This window comes from Vicugna pacos, chromosome 13 (assembly GCF_048564905.1).
Source record: "Vicugna pacos chromosome 13, VicPac4, whole genome shotgun sequence".
Taxonomy (NCBI): domain Eukaryota; kingdom Metazoa; phylum Chordata; class Mammalia; order Artiodactyla; family Camelidae; genus Vicugna; species Vicugna pacos.
Genome location: NC_132999.1, coordinates 30,997,026 through 31,019,446, shown reverse-complemented (window position 1 = coordinate 31,019,446; position 22,421 = coordinate 30,997,026). Strand labels below are relative to the sequence as shown.

Genomic DNA, 22,421 nt, shown 5'->3' with positions numbered 1-22,421 from the left:
TCTTCCAGTGTTTTCTTCTATGACTTTAATAGTTTTATTAGGTTCTTCATTTAGGTCTATGACCCACTTTGACTTAATTTTGCATGTGATGCAAGATATGTACTAGAAGTCTTTTTACTGTCTTGTATTTAATTTTTTTTTGCATATGGATATTCATTAGTTTGCAGCATCATTTGTTGGAAAGACCATCCTTTCTCCAGTGAAATTGTCTTTGCACCTTTGTTGAAAATCAGTTGACCATGTAGGTCTATTTCTGGACTCTTTGTTCTGTTTATTGGATATGGGTCAGTTCTTTGGCAATATCCACACTGTCTTCATTATATTAAACTTTAAACTCTGGTAGTGTAAGTCCTCCAATTTAGTTCTTCTTTTTCAAAACTGTTTTTGGCTATCTCAGTACTACTACCTTTTCATGTACATTTTAGAATCAGTTTGCCAATTTCTAAAAGAAAGAAAGAAAGAAGGAAAGAAGGAAAGAAAGAAAGAAGGAAAGAAAGAAGGAAAGAAAGAAAGAAAGAAAGAAAGAAAGAAAGAAAGAAAGAAAGAAAGAAAGAAAGAAAGGAAGGAAGGAAGGAAGGAAGGAAGGAAGGAAGGAAGGAAGAAAGAAAGAAAGAAAGAAAGAAAGAAAGAAAGAAAGAAAGAAAGAAAGAAAGAAAGAAAGAAAGAAAGAAAGAAAAAAAGAAAGAAAAATCCTGCAGAGATTTTGACTGGAATTACTGTAAAGATTTTAGCTTTTATTTTAAGATATGAAGCCACTGAAGGTTTTTGAAGTGATATAATGTGCCAATTGTTTTTAAAAGGATTTATTAAAAGACATATAGAAAAGGCAAAATGGAGGTATGGAGTCAAGTTGGGAGACTACTAAAGTAATCCAGGTAACAGATAATGGCCACTTCAATGAAGGTGGTAGTGGTGGAGTTGGTGAGCAGCATTTTGAGTTCTACATATATTTTGAAGGTATAGCCCATAGGATTCGCTCATTAAATACAGATATGAGAGAGAGAAGTCAAGGGGGATTCAAAGGTTTTTGGTTCAAACAATGGAAAGATTTTTCATTTATGATGGAGAAGACTGAAGAAGGAGAGATTTGGGTGGGGAGGCTAAGATTAGTTGTTCAGTTTAAGACACATTAAATTTATGATGTCTATTGGACATCTAAGTGGGATAATGGGCTGGCAACTACATATTCAAGTCTGGAGTTCAGGGAATGGGAGGAGCTGGAGATAAAAATTTGGGAGGCAAATGTATAGGCAGTATTTAAGAGTAATGAACTAGATGAGATCATCAAAGGAGTATAAATGGATCCTATAAGGGAACAGTTGGTATGTCCCAATCCTGTGGCCATTCTCTCTGCTCCTGGCCACCAATCATCCAGCTAGAGAGTATGGATAGCTTACTACAAATACAGCCTCACTGCTGGATAAAGTAAATCAAGGAAAATGATCATATTTCCTAGGCCAAAATTCAGATATATAATTTTTGGGCTGCATCTGGATATGAAAAACAATCTGGGTACCAGGAAACTGAAATTTCTTATCTAATCTAATGAGAACAGCAGCAGAATACTTCCAATTGGAACTACCTAACAAATTGTGGCAAGGTGGTCCCTATAATTGTAAGAAGGTATATTTATGTATTGGCACCTACCTTATTAAGTTGTTGTGGAGATTCAATAAGATAAAGTCTGTAAAGTGCTCAGCACAGAGTTTAGGACCTGTTAATTGCTCAACAGATCGTGATACGCTGATGGCAAGGATGACTATCATTACGGCCCAGTGTAGCAGTGTTTTCTATGTGACAAGAAGCAACTTAAATAAGATGAAAATAAAAATTATAAAAAGCAGTTTTACTTTACTAACCTATTCATGGTACTGCTTTCATTCTTCTTGTATGGGGTAACAGGTAGAAAGAATACTGGATAGGAGCCCTCGTTCTGCTTTTACCAGACAAATGTTAGGTAGGAATTTTAAAATAGGCTTTTAAATCCTTCTGTGATCTTACTTTCTTCATCTGTGAGATGGTAACGATATTATCTCCCTTACCCATTTTATAGGATGGTTATGAAAATTAAATCAGAACTGAAGAGAAGTGTCAGTGCTTCTAATTCCACGCTTTTCTGTTATGTGATTTAGTGGTCTTTAATATTGCTTAAGATTTTCTACTTGAAGAGGCACCAAGACATGAAAGGAAACAACTCTGGGTAGATAGGCAGAAATGTAACTTTTTGATTTTCCATTTGAAGGAATCAGCAACAAAGGGAATAGCTTTGTGCCCATTCTCTCCCACCCATGATCCTCTAAAACTTGGCCTTTTAGCCTTAGTTCTAATTAAGACTGTGTTCTAAATTTGTCCATTTACTGTTCCCTGTGCCTTTCTCCCTTTGTTCATGATTACCTAGCCATGCCCTACCTTTTGCCATCTGTCTAACCATCCATCTATTCATCAATCCATCCCAAATGCTCTTCTACTTCACCTTTAACCACCAATGTCTTATCAATTCTTCAAAGTCTCCTCCCTCTGTGAAGTCTTCCTTGTTGCTTTCCTAGTTGGAAGTCATCTTCTTCCTCCAAATCTGCTATTTTAACGTTCCCTCCCACCCCCCTCAAAATGTATAGTATATTTTCCTGTAGTTATTTTGTACTTATCTACCTTTCTGTATTAGACAGAGAGCTCCCTGAGGGCAGAAGCTGTCTCACACATACAATACAGTATCCAAAGCGCCTGATTTAGTGATTCGTACACAGAAGGAGATTAACAAATATCTGCTGAATACTGACTGATTAAAAGAGCTGGGAGTCAAAAGTCTTAGCTGAAACCTTCTCTACTCACCAAAGAACTCAGCGGCAAAAACAAACGAACAAACAATATTCAGGAAGGATTTCTTAAAGGATATGTAGTTCATACACTTCTTTAGTTACTATAAAATCCACTCTTTAAACTGGACTGCCAGAAAAAAATGTATTGCTTGGTCCTCTGCAGAGATGCTTTTACAAAATTGTGCTTTGGCTTTATGAATTTGAATTACATGAAGTTGTACAAAGCTGTTACACATGACTTGCTATTGCTGTTATAGCTACTGGACATAGTTGGGGATGGTATTCACCATACTGCATGGCTTCCTCTTGAAGGGGAACCACAGGAAAAATCTTGGCACCTTTTGAGAGACTGTAACATCAGCCTTACAGAGTGAAACTTGTAAACAATCATATTTTCCTGTTTTAGCCCAAGAGAAGCACATAACAAATTTTGTGGTAAATGTACAGAATCTTATCACATACATTTGGTGCTTGTGCTGGATTATCTGTTGTCAACATGCTAATCTTACCTTTGGCTTTATCTTTTGTTATTTGACCTTGTCTTGATTTCCATATCTTTTCTTTTGTTTGTAATCCATTTGAATTGCATGTATTTATGTAAGTTACTTGAAACTCATTTTGGAAAAAATAAGTAAATACATAAATTAATAAAATAGCACAAATTTTTGTTGTAATTTCTTTGTTTTTCCCTCAGAATATCCTGTCTTACAGACTTTTTCACCTTATCATGGCCAAAGACCAGATCAAAATGTCTTCCTAGATTTTACTAATTTTACTCCAATACTTACTACACAGCGAAATGAGGTCAACCTTCAAGGAATTTTCCTATAACCAGGGCGATTTGACTATTCAATACTTCATTTTCCTAAGGATTCTGAAATACTAGAGATAATAAAAATAATCAAACCACTCTTGTTTCTCAATGCAATTATATGGGTTAGGATTTCTGGTTAGAAGAGGAGGCAGTGTTATTGTGAAAAGTTAGGTGACCTGGCTTCTACTCCAGATTGTGTGTCCAACCAGTTCGGTGAACACAGGCAAACTGTATAATCTCTCCAGGTCTCAGTTACTTCAGAAGTTGCACAATACCAGCTTTTCCCAAAGAGTCATTTGTTGTATTCCATGGCAAAAAAGGGACAAATAAGTCTGGATAGGAATGAATTAAATTAAGATAAACAGAAAATAAATAGTTTCTTAATGGGGGGGTTTATAAAAGCCTTTAATGTGACTCTTTGAGGGGGAGGACAAAGTACATAGCACTGACCTGAACTTGTTTTGGGGAGCACATTAATGGCCAAGTGCAAGCAATGACAAGGAGCAAAGTATGACTTGTCCTTCCTCCCCCGTGCCCCGAGCTCGCACATGTTCACAGCTGGAACATATACACTGAAGAATGCTAAAGGATGTTTATCGGGTTTTCTTTCTTCTTCCTTTTGAGGGGTGGGTTCTATGAGAGGGCAAGCGTTATCTACATTTGTAAAGAGAGAAAATTTTAGCCCAGGGAAATAAGGTGAATCAGAAGAAGCTCTAGATCCAGAACATGCAGTGTACACATTCAGAGTGTACACGTGACATTTAGGAAGTGTATGGTTGAAGATATACTATGGAGGGAGAGAGCATGCAAATTTGTGAAAGAGGGCATGAAAGAGTGAAAGTCCTAATTTTTTAAACTATATTTCTTAAAATAGCCTAAAAGTATAGTGACAAATCTCTTATCTAAAGTGTTGTGAAACTCTGATTTTTATAGTCACATACGATGATATATGGCTTTGTACTGGAATGGAGGAAGCAGAAGAGCATGAGCTTAGTACAGAGTCATGAAGACCTAGGTGAGAACCTCAGCTGTTCTCATTTCTGTGTGACTTCTCAATGAGCTTCAGTTTTCACCTGTAAAGAGAAATCTCTAAACTTGGGGCTTGTCTTAGTGGTCAATGAATAAACACAGGTAAAGCTGCTTGCAGAGTACTTGATACACAGAAGATGATGAACAAAGTATTTTCCATTTAGAGTCTTCAGCATACAGAGACTAGAGTTTGTCTGACACAGTATCTTGTACATATATGACAGGCACTCAATAATGAATATACTCTGATTTCCAAACAGTGAAATTTTATATATGACTCTCAAGACCTGGCTCAACTATTACTTCTTCTATAGAACTGTCTGATTACAAAAACTGTAAAGACTGTACAAAGTAAAGATTTTTACTTTGCTCCTGAACTCTCTTAAGTAATCTTGCTTTTATTTCTCTAATGTTATTTAGCATGTATTTCCTTGATTTGCTGTTATCTGTAGACATGTTGTATCTTCCCTACAAGATATAATCCCTTCTTATAAGTAGAAAATGTTTTACTATCCTGTGTTTCTCTTTCAGTGTTTAGCATAGTTCTTGTTCAAAGAACATTTGCTGATGTTGGAGAAGGTGTGGAGAAAAGGGAACCAACCCTCTTACATCGTTGATGGGAAAGTAAATTGGTGCAGCTGCTATTGAACACAGTACAGAGGCTCCTTAAAAAAACTAAAAATAGAGTTATTACAGGATCTAGCAAACTCACTCCTGGGAAGATATCTGGAAAAGACAAAAACTCTACTTTGAAAAGATATATGCACCCCAATGTTCACAGCAGCACTGTTTCCAATAGCTAAGACATGGAAACAATCTAAATGTCTACTGACAGACGACTAGATAAAGAATATGTGTTATAAACGGAATACTACTCAGCCATAAAAAAGAATACAATAATGCCATCTGCAGTAACATGGATGGACCTGGCGGTTGTCATACTAAATGAAGTAAGCCAGAAAGAGAAAGAAAAATACATATGATATCACTTATATGTGGAATCTAAAAAAATTGACACAAATGAACTTATTTACAAAACAGAAATAGACTCACTGACATAGAAAACAAACTGATGGTTACCGGGGGGAAAGGTGGAGGGAAGAATAAAGTAGGAGTTTGGGATTAGCAGATACAAACTACTATATGTAAACTACTACATGTATATATGTACACTGCATGTATATTTATATGCATAAATAAATAACAAGGATTTACTGCATAGCCTAGGGAACTATATCCAATATCTTATAATAACCTATAATGGAAAAGAATCTGAAAAAGAATATATATATATATATACACACATACACATATTTGAATCACTTTGCTATACACCTGAAACTAACACAACATTATAAATCAACTATACTTCAATAAAAACAAAACAAAACCCATTTGTTGAGTATGTTACAACCTGGCATCCTCTGACCAAGCATGATAACTAGTGGAGTTTTCCTCAGCCCAAGTTAGGGCCCTCCAGGCCTTTCCATCACTTGTTAGGTGGCTTCCTCTTTTTATAAGTGAATTTTGCCATTAATCCCATGTCTAGAAGAAAGTTCTAAAAGTTCTTTTTTGTAAGCTACCATAGGATGTCATTCTTGACATCCCTTCTCTTTTTTCCCACCGCACTTTAGGTAAATCTCTATAATAATTTTTACATATGGTATGTAATTCTATTTTTGCAAGACTATGAACTCCTGGAGGGGAGGACCCACATCTGTAACCCTACCATACCTTAGCAGATTTTGGCCACATATTAAGCAGCCAAAAAAAAATTTTGCAAAGTGAGTGAATGAAAGAATTTGTGTTGTCACATACATGACATGAACCTAGGGGGGAAAAATTTAGCCAAGCTAAATGGATTTCTCATATATAGGGGCCCAGTTCAGGATGTTGCAGAAGTAACTCATAGCATCTTTTGGTGGGTAAAGTGAAGCTTGGGAAAAGGGGAGAAAATAAATTCCTTGTGTTCTTGGGGTGGGACAGTATTTAGGAAGGATGGGAGTATTTGTGAGGCAAGAAAAGGGGAAAGGAATTGAAAAGAATAGGAAACTATGAATCTAGTACAAGGTCAAGTGTTCTAAGAGTTCAATACAACAGATCAGGAATGATTCTTTTACAAAAAGGTTAGTCTTCTATCCTAAAATGAATCTGGGAAAAGTGGAAATAAGTAAGTTATAAGAAATAGTAACAGCCTTAGTATCAAACACAGTGTAAACAGACCTAGCTTTTGAACAACTTTTGAAAAATTATGCCCTACCTCACGTTCCTCTTCTTGTTCTTTGCGAATCTGCTCCAAACGAAACTGTTCTGCCATCTCTCTCTCATGAGCTTCCCTCTGTTGATAAAAGAGAAAGGAATACAGCTCTCAAAAACCAGACTTACTTAAAAAAAAAAAAAGAAAAAGAAACAAAGAAAGAAAAGAAAGAGAAAGAGAAAGAAAAAAGAAAAAAGAAAAGAAAAAGAGCGAATTCCCAGCATGGCCCAGAGGTACACCACTGTGGTAATGGAAGTGTTTGTCTCTGGAACAAGAATGGAAAGAAAAGCAAGAACAAAGCATAGCTCTCTGATAATGCATGGTGGGTTCCTATTTGAACACCTGGGTAACTCTGGGTAGAGTGGCATTCAAGATCCTCCAGAACCTTTCTCTGGTCTTCCTTTCTGGTCTTTTCTGCTATTTCTCCTGTACCCAAATATCAAACTCTATTCACATCAGCTTCCATCATGAACCCAACCCTTCTGGTCCCCTGCTGCTAGCATATATTACTTCTTCTCTCCTACCCCTCTTTCTCTATCCAGTTCAAATAGACAGTCTCTTCTGTGAAACCCTCCCTAGTACATTTCTATTTCTTGGCTCTCTGAAAAAGCTGGCAAAAACTTTTCACTGAAACTTGTTCACTGAACTCTCACAGAACTCAGTGCTTCCCTTATGACATTTAGGACCCTTGCCCAAAAGTTCTAGCTATCTTTGCTCTTGACTTAATCTACTCTACACCACACTGTGAGCCTTATTTGAGGGCTGAAACTGTGGTTATTCATTTTCCCCTCCTATGCCCAGTACAGAAGCAGGTGTTCAAGAAGCTTTGAACAAATCAGTGGTTCTCAACACTGACTGCACAGTAGAATCACCTGTAGAGCTTTTTAAACATTGGTAGGTTTTCCTATAGACTGATTTAAAAAGTGAAATACCTACTAGGACCATTTTTGTTTTCACTTCTTATGACTCTTGAAAAAAATTTATGTTGTCAAAATGAACCATGTTTTAAGAACCGGGGTAGAATTATATTCTTTCTGTTAATTGAATCTAGCTTTTTCCACTGCAAACCTCTCTCTCTTAGGGATCAAAATGATTAAAGGGCTGGCACTTAAACAATGAAAGACTATTTAGGATTGAGTTCTTTATCCCAGATGCCCCCTGACCAAACCTACCTTTGCCCTGTCAGCCTCAAGTGAAAGGCGATAGGCCTCATCTTGCTCTCTCTTCACATTTTCTCTGGCTTCTCGTTCATCCTTAAAAGAAAGGAAAAGATTCAAATGCATTTTACCATATTACTGTTTTTAAAGAAAAAACCAATGAGAATCCCCTTGTCTTACTCCTGTGTAAACTTATAATCAAACAAGGCATCTTTAAAGTGTAGAGTGTAAATAAGTTAACGAATAATAATAAGAAGAAGAATAAGGTGAGAGCACAGTAGATGGGGAAAATAAGAATGTTTGAAGCCTTGCTCTGCCACTTACAAACTATGTGACCTTGGGCAAGTTATTTAACCTCTCTAGGTCTCAGTTTCCTCAAATGAAAAAAAGAAGTAATACTTGTCTCATAGAGTTGTTGTGAGAGTTAAATGCAATAATATATAAACTACCTAGCAAAGCACCAGCCATTCAGTTCATTTCCTTCCCCACTTTCTTGATTTTGGGGATAATTCTGGAAATTGTCAGCATTGGGACTAAGGGCTGGGAGAGAGTAAAGGACTAGGAAGCAACCCCCTGGTCAGCACAGAAAGAGGCTGAAAGCAAAATACCCTGTTAACTTCAGTCCACATCACCCCACTAAAACTTAGTTATCAAGTATTTCCTCACAACATCCACATTCATAAAGTGTGGATAACGTAGAAGTTATCTAAATTGAAGATCTTTTAGGATATTTTTAGCATCTGAAGTGATTATGTCATCTGCCTACATTTAAATCACGATTTCACATGAAACTAAAAATTAATTCACCTGCCAGAATGTCTTATTTGTTAAATTCTGGAGTACAGCCAACATACATGTACTTAAATTTAATAAATACCCCCACCTGTTGACATTAGAGTATAGGTTCCCTTTTTGGTCATTTTGCACAATAGGCTGAACCGTGTAAAATCACCAATGTTTGACTGATTTTGGCCTACAGAAGTAGAAATTTCATGTGGTTTAACTTAATTATTTTTGTCTCCCCATTCAATATATGCTTACTCAGGCTGAGTATATGCGCGGCATTGGCTTAGGTGCTTACCTGGACACCTATTTAAGACTGGCCTTCTCCCTGAAGCCCCAAACTCCCTTTGGTTTCAGTGATTCTATTAAATTCCACAATTTCTGGTATGAATAGTACCATTTCATTGATTCTTCATCTTTCAAATAAAAAAATCAGGAAGAATTAGATGTTGCTTGCCTGAAGCTAACTGCTATACCATCTATGACGAAAGGGAATGCTAGGGAAATTATATGTTGGAACAAATGACCATGAACCATGCTTAACCTAGCTGAAAGGCCACTCAGCCTACAAAGCAGTTAGGACAATGTGCATGTCATGTAATATTACATATGAATAAAAGTAGGTTTTAAGAACTTCTACTTGGAGACTTGTACTTAGCCATTAGTATTCCATTTTAAAGAAATAAAAGCATGTTTCTTTAAATACATTTTCATTAATTCTAACTGGGTATTTCCCACTTTGGTCTGTATAATACAGTTTTACTATGACCAGATGTAACCAACCTAATTGAACACACTTCGCACATTTCTGTTTACATTTGCATTTGCCTAATTTATTGCTCTGTAAACTTCTTCCCCAACTTAATAGACAAGTTTGTGAGACCACTTTCATTTGGCCATGGCTAATCTATATTTGATGTATAATGTCTTTACTTTTTATGTCACCAAGGAGATATAATGAAAAGATCAGCAGACCTGTGTTCAAGTCCTAGTCCTGCTAGTAGCAAGCTGTGTGTTCTTGCATAAACGGTGTCTCCCTTTTCAGTCATTTATTAAAGGATTGAGTTTTTAAGGATTCTGTGCCTTTCTGGATAAGTCTATCTTTCCAAATTTAGATATCCCTAATATTATCAACAACCTATGGGAGTAATCTTATCTTTTTATATTTCAAATGGGGAAATATTTAAGATGTTTAAAATTTTAATTATACCTTATTTTGCTGACCCCATCCCTCCAAATTAGTTTAGGTTTCTCTCGTAACATTCTGTATTTTCCCTTTACAACATTTACCACAATTACATTAATTAATTATCATATGACTACTTATTTAATGTGAGAGTCCCCCACAACACTGTAAGCATCATAAAAACAGGGATCTTGTCAATATTATGTATCTCTGTATTCCAAGTGTTTCACATAATTCCTAGCTTTTGAGAGGTATTTAATAAGCATCTGTTGAATAAATGAATTGTCTTTCCAGGCATAAATTATTTATTGTTTACAGTAAAAATTAAGGAGGAAAAAGATACAGCTCATCCACAAAGCAACCCCATCTCAGTCAATGAAATTGACTGGCTGGGCAGAAATGACCTGTTACGACACTATGCACACACAACAAAGGGACCTTCTAAAAGCTACCACAGCTGGAAGGCCTCTCTGAGCACAAATATAATTTATAATAAAAGCATTCTAAGTAAATAGCTCTGTTTTAAAACAGACTGTTGCAGATATGAAAGGCCATTAAATACAAGGATCTCTGCCACAAAATGTGGCACCTGTTGTGAGAGGACTTCCTGAACCACCTAATTTGCTTCCCTCCCATTTCCCTTCCTTCTCACAAATATTCATTAAGCACCAACTTTACTATAGACATCATTCTAATAGTAGGGATACAGAGGCAGGCCACAGTTTAATAGAGGAAGACACATAATCATGCTTGGACTACCTTCATCATTATTTTATGGAGTTTACTGATTTACTGTGAAGAGTTCAGCATTCATATTTTGCAGTAATTTCCTTTTGTTCCTTAAATAATGTCACTCTCTCCACCTGGAAAACTTCCTGTTCCATTAGCTCTATCACTCAAAATCCTACCAGTTTTCATATATTTATGAAATATAAGAGACCAGAGTGTCCAAAAAAGCCACTATACAGATGAATAAACTGAAATCATATTGAGGATAAATAATTTACCCAAGACCATTAAGTCAGCGGCAGAGCTTAGATTTGAATCCAGGACTCCTGACACCTTCCTCTCCTCTCCTCCTCGGCAATCCAGTGCTCGTCCCCTTCCCGACAGCTCTCCCTGACCAGCACAGAGAGAAGGACTGGCTCAGGCACGTGACTCAGGATAAATTCTCCTAGACTCATCATGGTCATAGCTTCTTGCAAGTTGGTAGTTGCTCGTGAATGGCTATCATTTCTTCTTTTCTGTCTTGTAGATTTTATATTTGCCTCTCCAATTGTCTTATTCACAGTCATTTCCAACTTGGGGATTTAGAGAACACCGCTTAGCCTTTCCCCCCATATTATTCAATATGATTAAATCTAAGAAAATTCCAGGTGCTGTGGTTAACATTTCGTGTGTAAGTTTGTTCTCATAAACTATAGATATGCCTCTTGGAACTTCTATGTCTTACGAATACTGTCCTTGTGGAGGTTTCCCTTGCTAAAGCTGAGAGGATACATCAGACAAAGTAACTAGACATACATTTTGATTGTGTGGAGGTAGAACAGCTGGATGATCAGGTCCAGGAATAGGTTTTAGGTGCTGCCTGGGCTATGGTTTGGGCTGCTTAGTATGAAAACACTCCTTGTCATAGTAAAGTGAGAAGCTGGATTGCTCAGAATAGAGTGATAACCTCCACTGGAGCCTTTCGTCTGTAGCATACTTGTCACTGCTCTCATCCGGCTTGGTGCTACACTCACCTGTACACTTGTCTCTCTACCTGAGCTGTAAGCTCCCACAGGGAAAGGACTCTATATCTCCTATAGCACCTAGGCTACTAGGCTACTATCTCACATATGGCAAGCATTCAATACTTATTTGTTTGATGAATGAGTGGAATTATCACTACTCAACAGTAATATACCTGAAGTCTGGAACTTTTAAGTATTCTTCAGACCAGTAATTTTTTATTTGTGTGTTTTTCCTATTCTGAATATTACAAGGACTTGTTGAAAAGTGATGGAATTACAATTCAAACCTAGTCTTTCTCTCCTGAAAGCCTATACTTTTTCCCACTGTGGCAACACTGGGTGGCTGGGTACAGTTTTGTATATCTGAGACAGTGGCCACTGAATCAGATTTCACTACAACCCATTAAAAATAATGAAAACACTTTATGAGCTATCGAATGGCTCCCAAATGAGGAATTTAACCAGAAATGGAATTTAAGTTAACTTGTTACTCCTCACTAGTGTTTAAAACTAGTAATCATCAGTTAATTCTCAAAGAACTAATGCACAATTTCAAATTATCAACAAGCAGGCTATAGTGGTTAGGCTTGTTTCAAGTAATAACCAACTGCGTACACAAATACCCACATACATATATACATATGGTATTTATTTATTCTTCTGAATGCCCAGCTTAGAATATACACCCTGCTCTCTGCCTTAATAAGTAGGACCTTGAAAACAGGGAAATGGTCCTGGTCTATCCCTAAGGAGATAGGGACCAAGGTCATGTGAACTTCTTTCAATATAAATACTTAGAGATAGCAATAGAATTTAGCAAAAATGTTAAAAATATTACTCAGCATTTAAGAAAGAACAAAGAAAAATACCTAGGTAGTAATAAAGAGAAAATTGAAAATCAGCACTGTAAATGATGAGGTAAAATGGAATCTGACAGGCAGATTATCCATCTTGGTAACTTGAGGCCCAAATAGATCCAGAAAATTTTATTTTGGAGCAAGGTAGAAAACTGGAAAAGTTATCTGTGGGATAACTTAATATAAGTGTAACTGGACTCTGGAAATAGGGTGCCATGGAAAGGGGGAGAAAATTATTGTAATAAATAATGGCCAAACAGTTTTAGAATTTGATGAAAACTATAAAGCCACAGAGCCAAGAGTCTAAATCAACATCAGGCAAAACAAACATGAAGAAAGTTACACCAAGGCACATCATACACAAATTGTATAAAATTAATAATAAAATGAAAAATCTTAAAATCAGTCAGAAAAAAAGAAAAGACATATATGTAAAGGGGGACAGAATAAGAATGAGATCAGACTTCTCATTAAAAATAGTGCAAATGAGAAGACACTGGAGCAACATCTTTAAAGCACTGAAAGAAAAAAACACTTGTTAACTTAGAATTCTATACTCAGTAAAAGTAACTTCAAAATTGAAAGTGACATGAAGGCTTTTTCAATATGCAAAAGCTGAGTTAACTACCAGCATGTGTACTACAGTAAAAGTTAGAGGAAGTCCTTTAAGGAGAAGGAAAACAATTCCAGATGGAAATCTGGATCTTCCCAAAGGTATGAAGAGAACTGGAAATGGGAGCTTCACGAGTAGATTAATAGACATTTCTTCCTTACTATTTGAATCTCTTTAACAAACAATTGAGTATATCTCAATGGCATTTTGTACAGAAATAAAAAATTCAATCTAAATTCATATGGAAACTCAGGAACCCCAAACAGTCAAAGCAATTCTGAAAAAGGAGAACAAAGTTGGAGGACTCAACATTTCCAAAACTTATTACAAAGCTATGGTAGTCAAAAACATTGTTGTATTGGCATAATGATATACACCTAAACAAATGCATTTGAACTGAGAGCCTAGAAATAAACTCTCACATATATGGTAAATTTATTTTCAACAAGAGTACTAAGCTTATTCAATGGAGAAAGGGTAGTTTTTTTTTGTCTTTTAAACAAATGACACTGGGAAAGCTAGATATTCAGATGCAAAAAAATGAGGTTGGATCCTAGTTTTATACCATATACAAAAATAACAACTGAAAATGGATAAAAGATCTAAAATTAAGAGTTAAAACCACAAAATTCACAGAAAAAAATATAGGTGAAAATCCTCATGACCTTAGGCAGTGATTTCTTCAGTAAGAAACAAAGCACAGGCATTAAAAAGTAAAAACAGATAAACTGGGCTTCACCCTAAAAACTTCTGTGCATCGCCCCATAAGATTATGGGAGTAAAATCCCTGAGAGGGGAATGAGACAGGAAGGGGGCAGGGTATGGCCATTCAAGGAATGACACAGCAATTAACAACAAAATGGTAGAAGATTCAACTCCCAGTAGGCCTTGAGGCCCAAGATAGTGGGAGATTTGACTTCTAGCAGACCTTGAGCTTTATCATATGCTTACTGTAATACATTAGCATGGTAAATGGCACTCCCACAGGCGCCATGACAGTTCTGAGGCCAACCGTAAAAGGTCAAAAAGTGGGTGGTGGCCCAATTCCCTGCCCCTTCCCCAAAGTAGTTAAAATAATCCTCCCACTTGTTAGCATATGAAGTTACCGAGCCCACAAAAACTATAAACCCCCACACCTCGTGGCTACTCCCTTCTGAGTGAGGCAGATCGCACTCTGTCTACAGAGTATGGATCTCTCTGTATATCCACTAAGCACCCAACCCCTACACCTCGTGGCCTTTCTCTTGCCTTCTGATACAGCCTGCACTCTGTCTATGGAGTATGGATCTCTCTGAATAAACCTACCTTTACTCTAAACAAATAAACAAACAAAAACAAACAAACAAACTTCTGTGCATCAAAGGACATTATCAAGAAAGTGAAAAGACAATTCACGGAATGGAAGAAAATATTTGCAAATCATGTATCTGATAAGAGTTTAATATCCAGAACTCCTGTGACTCAACAAAAGCAAAAAGAACAAACAATTCAATCCAAAAACAGGCAAAGGACTTGAACAGACATTTCTCTAAAAAAGATATATAAATGGCCAATAAATACATACTCATAGCAGCATTATTCACAATAGCCACAAGATGGAAACAACCCAAGTGTCTATCAACAGATGAAGAGATACAAAATGCGGTATATACACACAATGGAATACTATTCAGTCATAAAAAGGAATGGAGTACTGATACATACTATAACATAGAGAAACTTTAAAGACATTATGCTTAGTAAAAGCCAGACACAAAAAGACAAATATTATATGTTTCCACTTACATAAGGCATGTAGTAGAGGCTGATTCAAAGAGACAGAAAATAGAATAGAAGGGAGGGGGAATGGAAAGTTATTGATTATTAGACTGGCTAGAATCTATAGTTCAAGAGCGAATAGAAGTGATGTGAACAGACATCCCTGCTTCTTTCCTGATCTTAGCAGGAAAACATTTAGTCTCTCACCAGTAAGCAAAATATTATTTTGCAGGTTTTTTTTTTTTCTTTTAAATAGATGCCCTTTAACAGGTTCTACTCTATTCCTGTTTTACTGAAAGTTTCTATCAGGAATGAATTAACTGTGGTCTAATATTTTTTCTGAATCCATTGAGATGATCAAATGGTAAATCACAGTGAATGATTTTTCAAATCTAAAGCAAGGAAAAGAAAGAAAAAGCATCAAGAATGAAAAGGAAGAAGATAAACTCTCTTTACTCACAGATAAAATGATTAGGGAATCTGGAAAATCCTATGGATTCTACCAAAAAACTATCAGAATTAATAGGTTATTTTGGTAAGTTACAGGATATAAAATTGATATAAAACAAGCAGCTATATTTCTACACACTAGCAAGAAATGATCAGAACTTACAATTTAAAAAATGCCACTTATAATAGCATAAAATATATGAAATACTTAGGCATAAAGTTGAGAAAAGATGTACACTGAAAATTTTTAAAACATTAATGAGAGGAATTAAAAAAGACCTAAATACACAGAGATATATCATTTTCATGGATCAATACAGTCAATTTTTGTATGTAAATTCTATCTAGGTAATGTACAGATTCAATGCAATTCTAATAAAAATACCAGTAGTATTTTTATTAGTTAATTTTAAAAATTAAAATATAGTTGATTTACAACATTGTTAGTTTCAAGTGTACAGCAAAGTGATTCAGTTATACATACACACACGCATATATTCTTTTTCAGATTCTTTCCATTATATAGATTATTACAAGATATTGAGTATAGTTCCCTGTGGTATATAGGGTCTTTGTTGTTTATCTATTTTATATATAATAGTGTATATATGTTAATCCTAAGCTCCTAATTTATCCCTCTCCCTTACCCCTTTCCCCTTTGGTAACCATAGTTTATTTGTAGAAATTGACAAACTGATTATAAAATTCATATGGAAATGCACCGGACCTAGAATAGCTGAAACAACTATGAAAAGAAGAACATTAGAGAACTTATACTACTTGATCATCTGATTTTTGACAAAGATGAAAAGGCAATTCAGTGGAAAAAGGAAGTCTTTTCAGTAAACAGTGCCAGAACTACTGGATATCCATATCTTCCTTTACCCTCTGGGGGAAAAAAACCCTTAAATCCATATTTTATACTATATATAAGATTTAATTCAAGTGGATCATAGACCTAAGTATAAAATCTGAAGGATTAATACTTTTAGCAGAATCATAGGAGAAAATAATGGCCTTGGATTACATCAATATTTCTTAGATATGATGCAAAAGCATGATAGATAAAAGAAAAGATATAAAGTAGAATTCATCAAAATTAAAATCTGTACTACTAAAGACAATTGAAAATGATAATGTAAATTAAGCCATAAACTGGAAGAAAAATCTTTGCAAATTACTTATAAAATAAAGGACTCATATCTAGAACATATAAATAACTCTTAAATATAAAATAACAAAGAATACAATTTTTAAAATGTAAAAGATTTGCAGAAACTTCACCAAAAAAGACAAACGGTTTAGCAAGTAAGTACATGAAAAGATGCTTGATCTCATTAGTCATTAGGAAAATGCAAATTGAAACCACAATGAGTCACCACTATAAGCCTATTAGAATGTCTAAAATTAAAAAGGACTAACCATACCAAGTGCTGACATACCAAGTGGAGCCACTGGAACTCTATATACTGCTGGTGGAAAAGTAAAACGGTGCAACCACTTTGGAAAATACTTTGGCAGTTTCTTAAAAAGCATATACCTACCATATGATCTAGTCATTCTAGGTAGTTACCCAAGACAAATGACAGCATATGCCTATATTAAAACTTGTATATGAATGTTCATAGAAGCTTTATTTGTAATAGCATGTCCATAAATAGGTGAAAAGATTTTTTAAAATGTGAAAAAATACAAACACTATTGAAAGCAGTACTAGAGGCTTTGTCAAATCATTTCTTGTTCACAGCAGACAAGTGCTGGAACCTCTGTCATAATATAACAATTCCCCTTTATAGGATTTCAGAGAATAAGAGTGGTAAGCCATTTGTCGGTGGTTTTTACATTAACTTTTAAATGATTAGTAGGTTTCGAGACTTGAGTTCTCTAATGAAAATCAAATCTGAGTCAGAGACTCAAAAGAAGAAATGTACTCAGAACTGAGTGACTTACGGTCAGTTACTGAAGGCAACCAACAAAAAATGGAGGTTCCCTCAAGACCTAAGAAGATGGCACTGAAATGCAAGGTTAAATGAGGCTGCCCAGCTTCATTGTCAAAACAGTAAAAACAGAGGAGAGAGAGAGAGAGAAAGAAAAAACAATTTAGAGAGAACTGAGACTATTCATTCTTAGCTTTGCCCACCTGATTTTACTAAATGAAAATGATGTCACATACAGAGTTGAATCAAAGTGCAGTCTGACAATCTTTCCACTGGGGACTAGAAGCACATCAGTATTTAGAGTGAATCAGGTAAAATTTGTAGTGTTTGTTTCAGTAACTGACAAGTACTAAAGCTCAGGCAGTTAGTTACCCTGCATGCACATCATATTGCTCAGTGACTATTGGAGGCTAGGCTTGTCCTGAATGTTGGCAACCTGTTTTAGGATTCAGGATAGCTAACAATGAATGAAGCATTGGGGTCAGTTGGAATACTGCATTTCAGTACAGCTGAATATTCAAACTCTCTGTGTGTGTGTGTGTGTGTGTGTGTATGTGTGTGTGTGTGTGTGAGATGAGCTAATCAGAAATAATAATATAGTGTAATTCAAGCTGTTTGCTGTGTTTTTTTGTTTTTAAAAAGGCGCTTATGCAAAAAATTATAATGCAAATGTTACTTTTTGGATATATATTTTTATTGAAGTATAGAAAGTTTATGAAGCTGTGTCAATTTCTGGTGTACAGCATGATGCTTCAGTCATACATGAACATACATATATTTGTTTTCATATTCTTTTTCAACATAAGTTACTATAAGATATCCAATATCGTCCCCTGTACTATACAGCATGAACTTGCTGTTTATATTTTATATATATTAGTTAGTATGTGCAAATCTCAAACTCCCAATTTATCCCTTCCCACCCCCCCCTCCCAGTAACCATAAGTTTATTTCTATATCTGTGAGTCTGTTTCTGTTTTGTAAAAATAAGTTCATTTGTCTTTTTTTTTTTTAAGATTCCACATATAAGTGATACCATATGGTATTTTTCTTTCTCTTTCTGGCTTACTTAGAATGACCATCTCCAGGTCCATTCATGTTGCTGCAAATGGCATTATTTCATTATTTTTATGGTTGCATAGTATTCCATTGTATAAATATACCACAGCTTCCTTATCCAGTCATCTGTCAATGGGCATTTAGGTTGTTTCCATGTCTTGGCTATTTTAAATTATTCTTAAAAAAGTAGCATTGTTAATATTGCTAGATGCTGGTTGTTCAATATTGTGGATACACTGAATGACACTGAATGATACACATTACAAAAATTAACCGTGTGCTATGCAAATTCTGTTTATATTAAAACTATTACTAGAACCAAAAAAATTGTAAAATTTCTGTATGTCCACATAGTGGAATACTACTTAATTAAAAGAAAGGAACTATTGATACATGCAACAACATGGATAAATTTCAAAATAATTATGCTGAGTGAAAGAAGCTAGATGAAAGAGTATATACTGTATGATTCAACTTTTCATAAAACTTGAGAAAATGAAAACAAATCTACAGTGACAGAAAGATCAATGGTTGCCTAGGACTTGGGTGGCTGGCAGGTAGAGGCAGAAGGAATGGATTATGTGTGCATGAGGAAACTATTAAGAGTGATGGATATGGATATGTTTACTATTTTCATTGTGGTAAAGGTTTCATTCATTTACATATATGTCAAAACTTTTCAAATTGGATACTTTATATAGGTATAGTTTATTATAGATCAATTACACCTCAATATAGCTTTAGAAAACAAATGATTAATAATACTGAAAAAATTAATGTATGGATTATTCAGCAGCTTGGATACAGATGAAAAGAGCTAATGAAGTAGAAATAATTTGAAGAAATTATATGAATTGCAACAGAGAGAGAGACAGAGAAATAAAATGTGATGGAGGCTATAATCAGAGTGTCGAGTATACATGTGCTAGGAATTCTAAGGGAATACAGAGAATGAAGAAATACTCAAAGTGATGTTTTGAATTTTCCAGTATGGATGAAAGGTAAGAATAAGTGGCCAAGGACCATTTCAAAGGGTAACCTCTAGTTCTACAGAAACTATTAAACTGAATAAACAAATAAACTGATTGAAGTCACCATGGTCAAATAATATAGCTTTGAATGCCACCTCACCTGAAGAAAACCAGCTGATTCTTGATTCTGCTCATACAATGGTAAGACCTTGGATGACTAGGTTGTAGTAACAGAAATAATACTTAGAACCTTGCTAACCAGTGTGGTCCAAAAACAAGCAGCACTGAAATCAATTGGAAGCTTGTCATAAATGTGGAATAATCTTGGGCTCCATGCCAGACTGAATGAATCACAACATGAATTTTAATAAAATCTCCGGATGAGTGCTATGTACATTTAATCTTGAAAAACACTGCTTAAGAAGCTTTGTTTCAAAGTAATGTATCTAATCCTGCTTAAGTGACAAGTGGTTGGGATGCTGTTTTTGCTTTCAGAAAAGCCATAAATGGGGAAAGTTCATTCACACTGGTGCAGAAGAATGGTTAAATACTAGGACCAGAACCTAATCCTTTAGCAGTCAGACAGAAGTCTGGGAGATGAGATCCGTGCTTCTGAACAGATTCCTATAATAGGAATAGTTTTTTCACACAGGAACCTGTCTACCAAGAGAATAAACTCTGAGAAAGGTAACAGGGAGAGACAAACATATTTCTTCTCCAATATGGCAGGCCTGTACATGAGAAGTCCAGCTAAATGCTCTGGAGGTTTTGTGTGTGTGTGTGTGTGTACCCACAACAGAGATAATGTAATGGGCTTTGATAATATCTGAATACTACATTCTGTGGCCACCTCTCCAGGCAGGATTCCTTCTTAAAAGTAGATAGATAAGATAGGAGGAGGAACCTGACTTTCAATCACAGGTCAGCAAACTGTGGTCTTTGGGCCAAAGCTGGCCTGTGGCCTATTTTTGTAAATACAGTTTTACTGGAACCCAGCCATGCCCATTTACTCAGGTACTGTCTATGGCTGAGCTACCTCTGTGCTACAGTGGCACAGCTGAGTGGTTGTAACAGAGTATACAGCTCCCAAAGTCAAAAATATTTACCATCTGGCCATTCACAGAAAACATTTGCCAACTCTAAAATCATTATACATGTTGATTTCAGCCTTCTTAACTTTTAGTAAGTAGGGAATAAAATCATAATGAGATTTAAAGTTCATAAAAATCTAGGGAGAGATTTAGGAAAAGAAAAGGTCACATGGAAAGAGTAACTAAATCTGTTTATAAGAAAAAAAAATCAGAAACCATAAACAAGCTCTGACATTAGTATGAAAGGTTTAGTCAAAGGTCTCACAGCAGCATATTTCAAATTTACCTGGGCTAATAGTAGAAGGTCTTGAAAGGGATTTCATATCATACATAAAAATAATTTGATTAAACATAAGAATGCAAGAGAATTTACATACTTGGATAGGTTTCCAGGTATCTAGGAAAAGTGAAAGAATAACTTCTAACTCTAGACACATTCAAATGAATCACCTGTCTTGGAGGCTTAGGTATAGAACTTACTTTTTCTGAACCACTTGGTATTTTGTCTTAGTTTCAGGCAATGACTCTGTTGAACGTCTACTATGAGTAATACATTGGGCCAGACACTGTGGGAAAGAGAGATGCTAAACTAGTCTTATTAAAAGTGTCTTAAATTTCATCTAAAAGAAAGGGACAAATGATTTTTGGAGGGTTATTTTAATGGAGATTTTGTAGTTTTATACTGCTGTTATCAAATTTCTATTATTGAAAGCATGGTGTCAAAGACTTACCTTTCTAAAATAAAAAATCACATCACTCCTCTTTCCTAACTTTCAATGACTTCCGCACACCTTCTGGATAAAGCGTAAATTTCTTAGCACAGCTGCCCTCAATTACTTTATCAGCTTCATTTCCCACTTCCCCTTTCCACATACCCGAGGCTCCAGCCATATAAGCCCTCTCACAGCTCCTTGAACAGACCAGGTTTTGCATGCTTCTCTGCCTTTGTATGTCCTATATCTTTGGCCTGAGACACTCTTCATCACTCTTCCTTCCACAAAAATCACACTCATCTTTCAGGCCCAACTTAAGTATCTAAGCATTCACAGGTACTCTCTCTCCCTCTAGCCCTGGGTTGAATGGTTTCACGTCTGTGTTCTACTAACATTGTATTTATAACTATGTATTTACATATTTGTCTCTCTCACTAGACTGTGAGCACTTAAGAGGGCAGGAATACTGTTTTTTTTTTAATCTCTGAATTTCCAGCGTAAGTTAACACTACCAAGTTGACACTTGGTAGATAATAATAGCAGTTAACATTTAGTGAATGCTTACTATATGCCAGGCATTTTTCTCACACATGATTATCTTATTTAATCCTCATGTATACTGAGGGAAGGAGGAAAGGAAAGAGGTGACTGTACATGTAAGAAGAAAGAAAAGGAAAGGGAGCTAAAGCTTCTGCCCCAGAAACTGTCATGGATCTCAAAAGTGTCAAAAGCCTCTGCAAGCGCAATGTTCTTGTTTTACTTTCCTCTTGCTAGCTATCATTACCCTAACCTGGGTTTTGAGATTTAGGATAGTGAGAAGCCTTGAGAGAAACAACAATAGGCAGAAATAGAAATAAGAAAATAGCTCTACTGAGGAAAATTATCCTCTTAGAGTGCTAGATTATTCCACTACCTCTGTAACATACTCTGCAAAGGTGACACGTTTTTTTTCGGGGGACTGTTCATGCTGATGACTGGGCACGGTGCCTGGCACGTATTAGGTATTCTACAAATGTGGACTGAACTGAACTGCAAGGACAATTAACTGATTCATCCTGAGTCACTAAAACAGATAAACCAGTCCCTAGCAGTTTTGTAGATTTAGTGATGAAAAAAAAAAAAGTAAAATAATTCAAATATTGGATCATTTAAAGCCAAGTTTTCAAAACCTGCCTCTAAAGCCACAAAGATCATTTT

The 22,421-nt window shown here is 35.7% G+C and overlaps 1 protein-coding gene across 3 annotated transcripts in view; it reads right to left on the bottom strand.

The window, feature by feature from the left end:
* The window catches only part of FAF1 (Fas associated factor 1), a 378,065-nt gene that overhangs the window by 40,930 nt on the left and 314,714 nt on the right, over positions 1–22,421 (bottom strand). For all 3 annotated transcript variants that reach the window (XM_031684245.2, XM_006200466.4, XM_072974476.1), the window contains 2 exons: positions 8,089–8,169; positions 6,920–6,997 (listed from right to left, as the gene is read on the bottom strand). In XM_031684245.2, the coding sequence (XP_031540105.1) occupies positions 6,920–6,997; positions 8,089–8,169 (159 nt within the window). The remainder of the gene's footprint in view (positions 1–6,919; positions 6,998–8,088; positions 8,170–22,421) is intronic.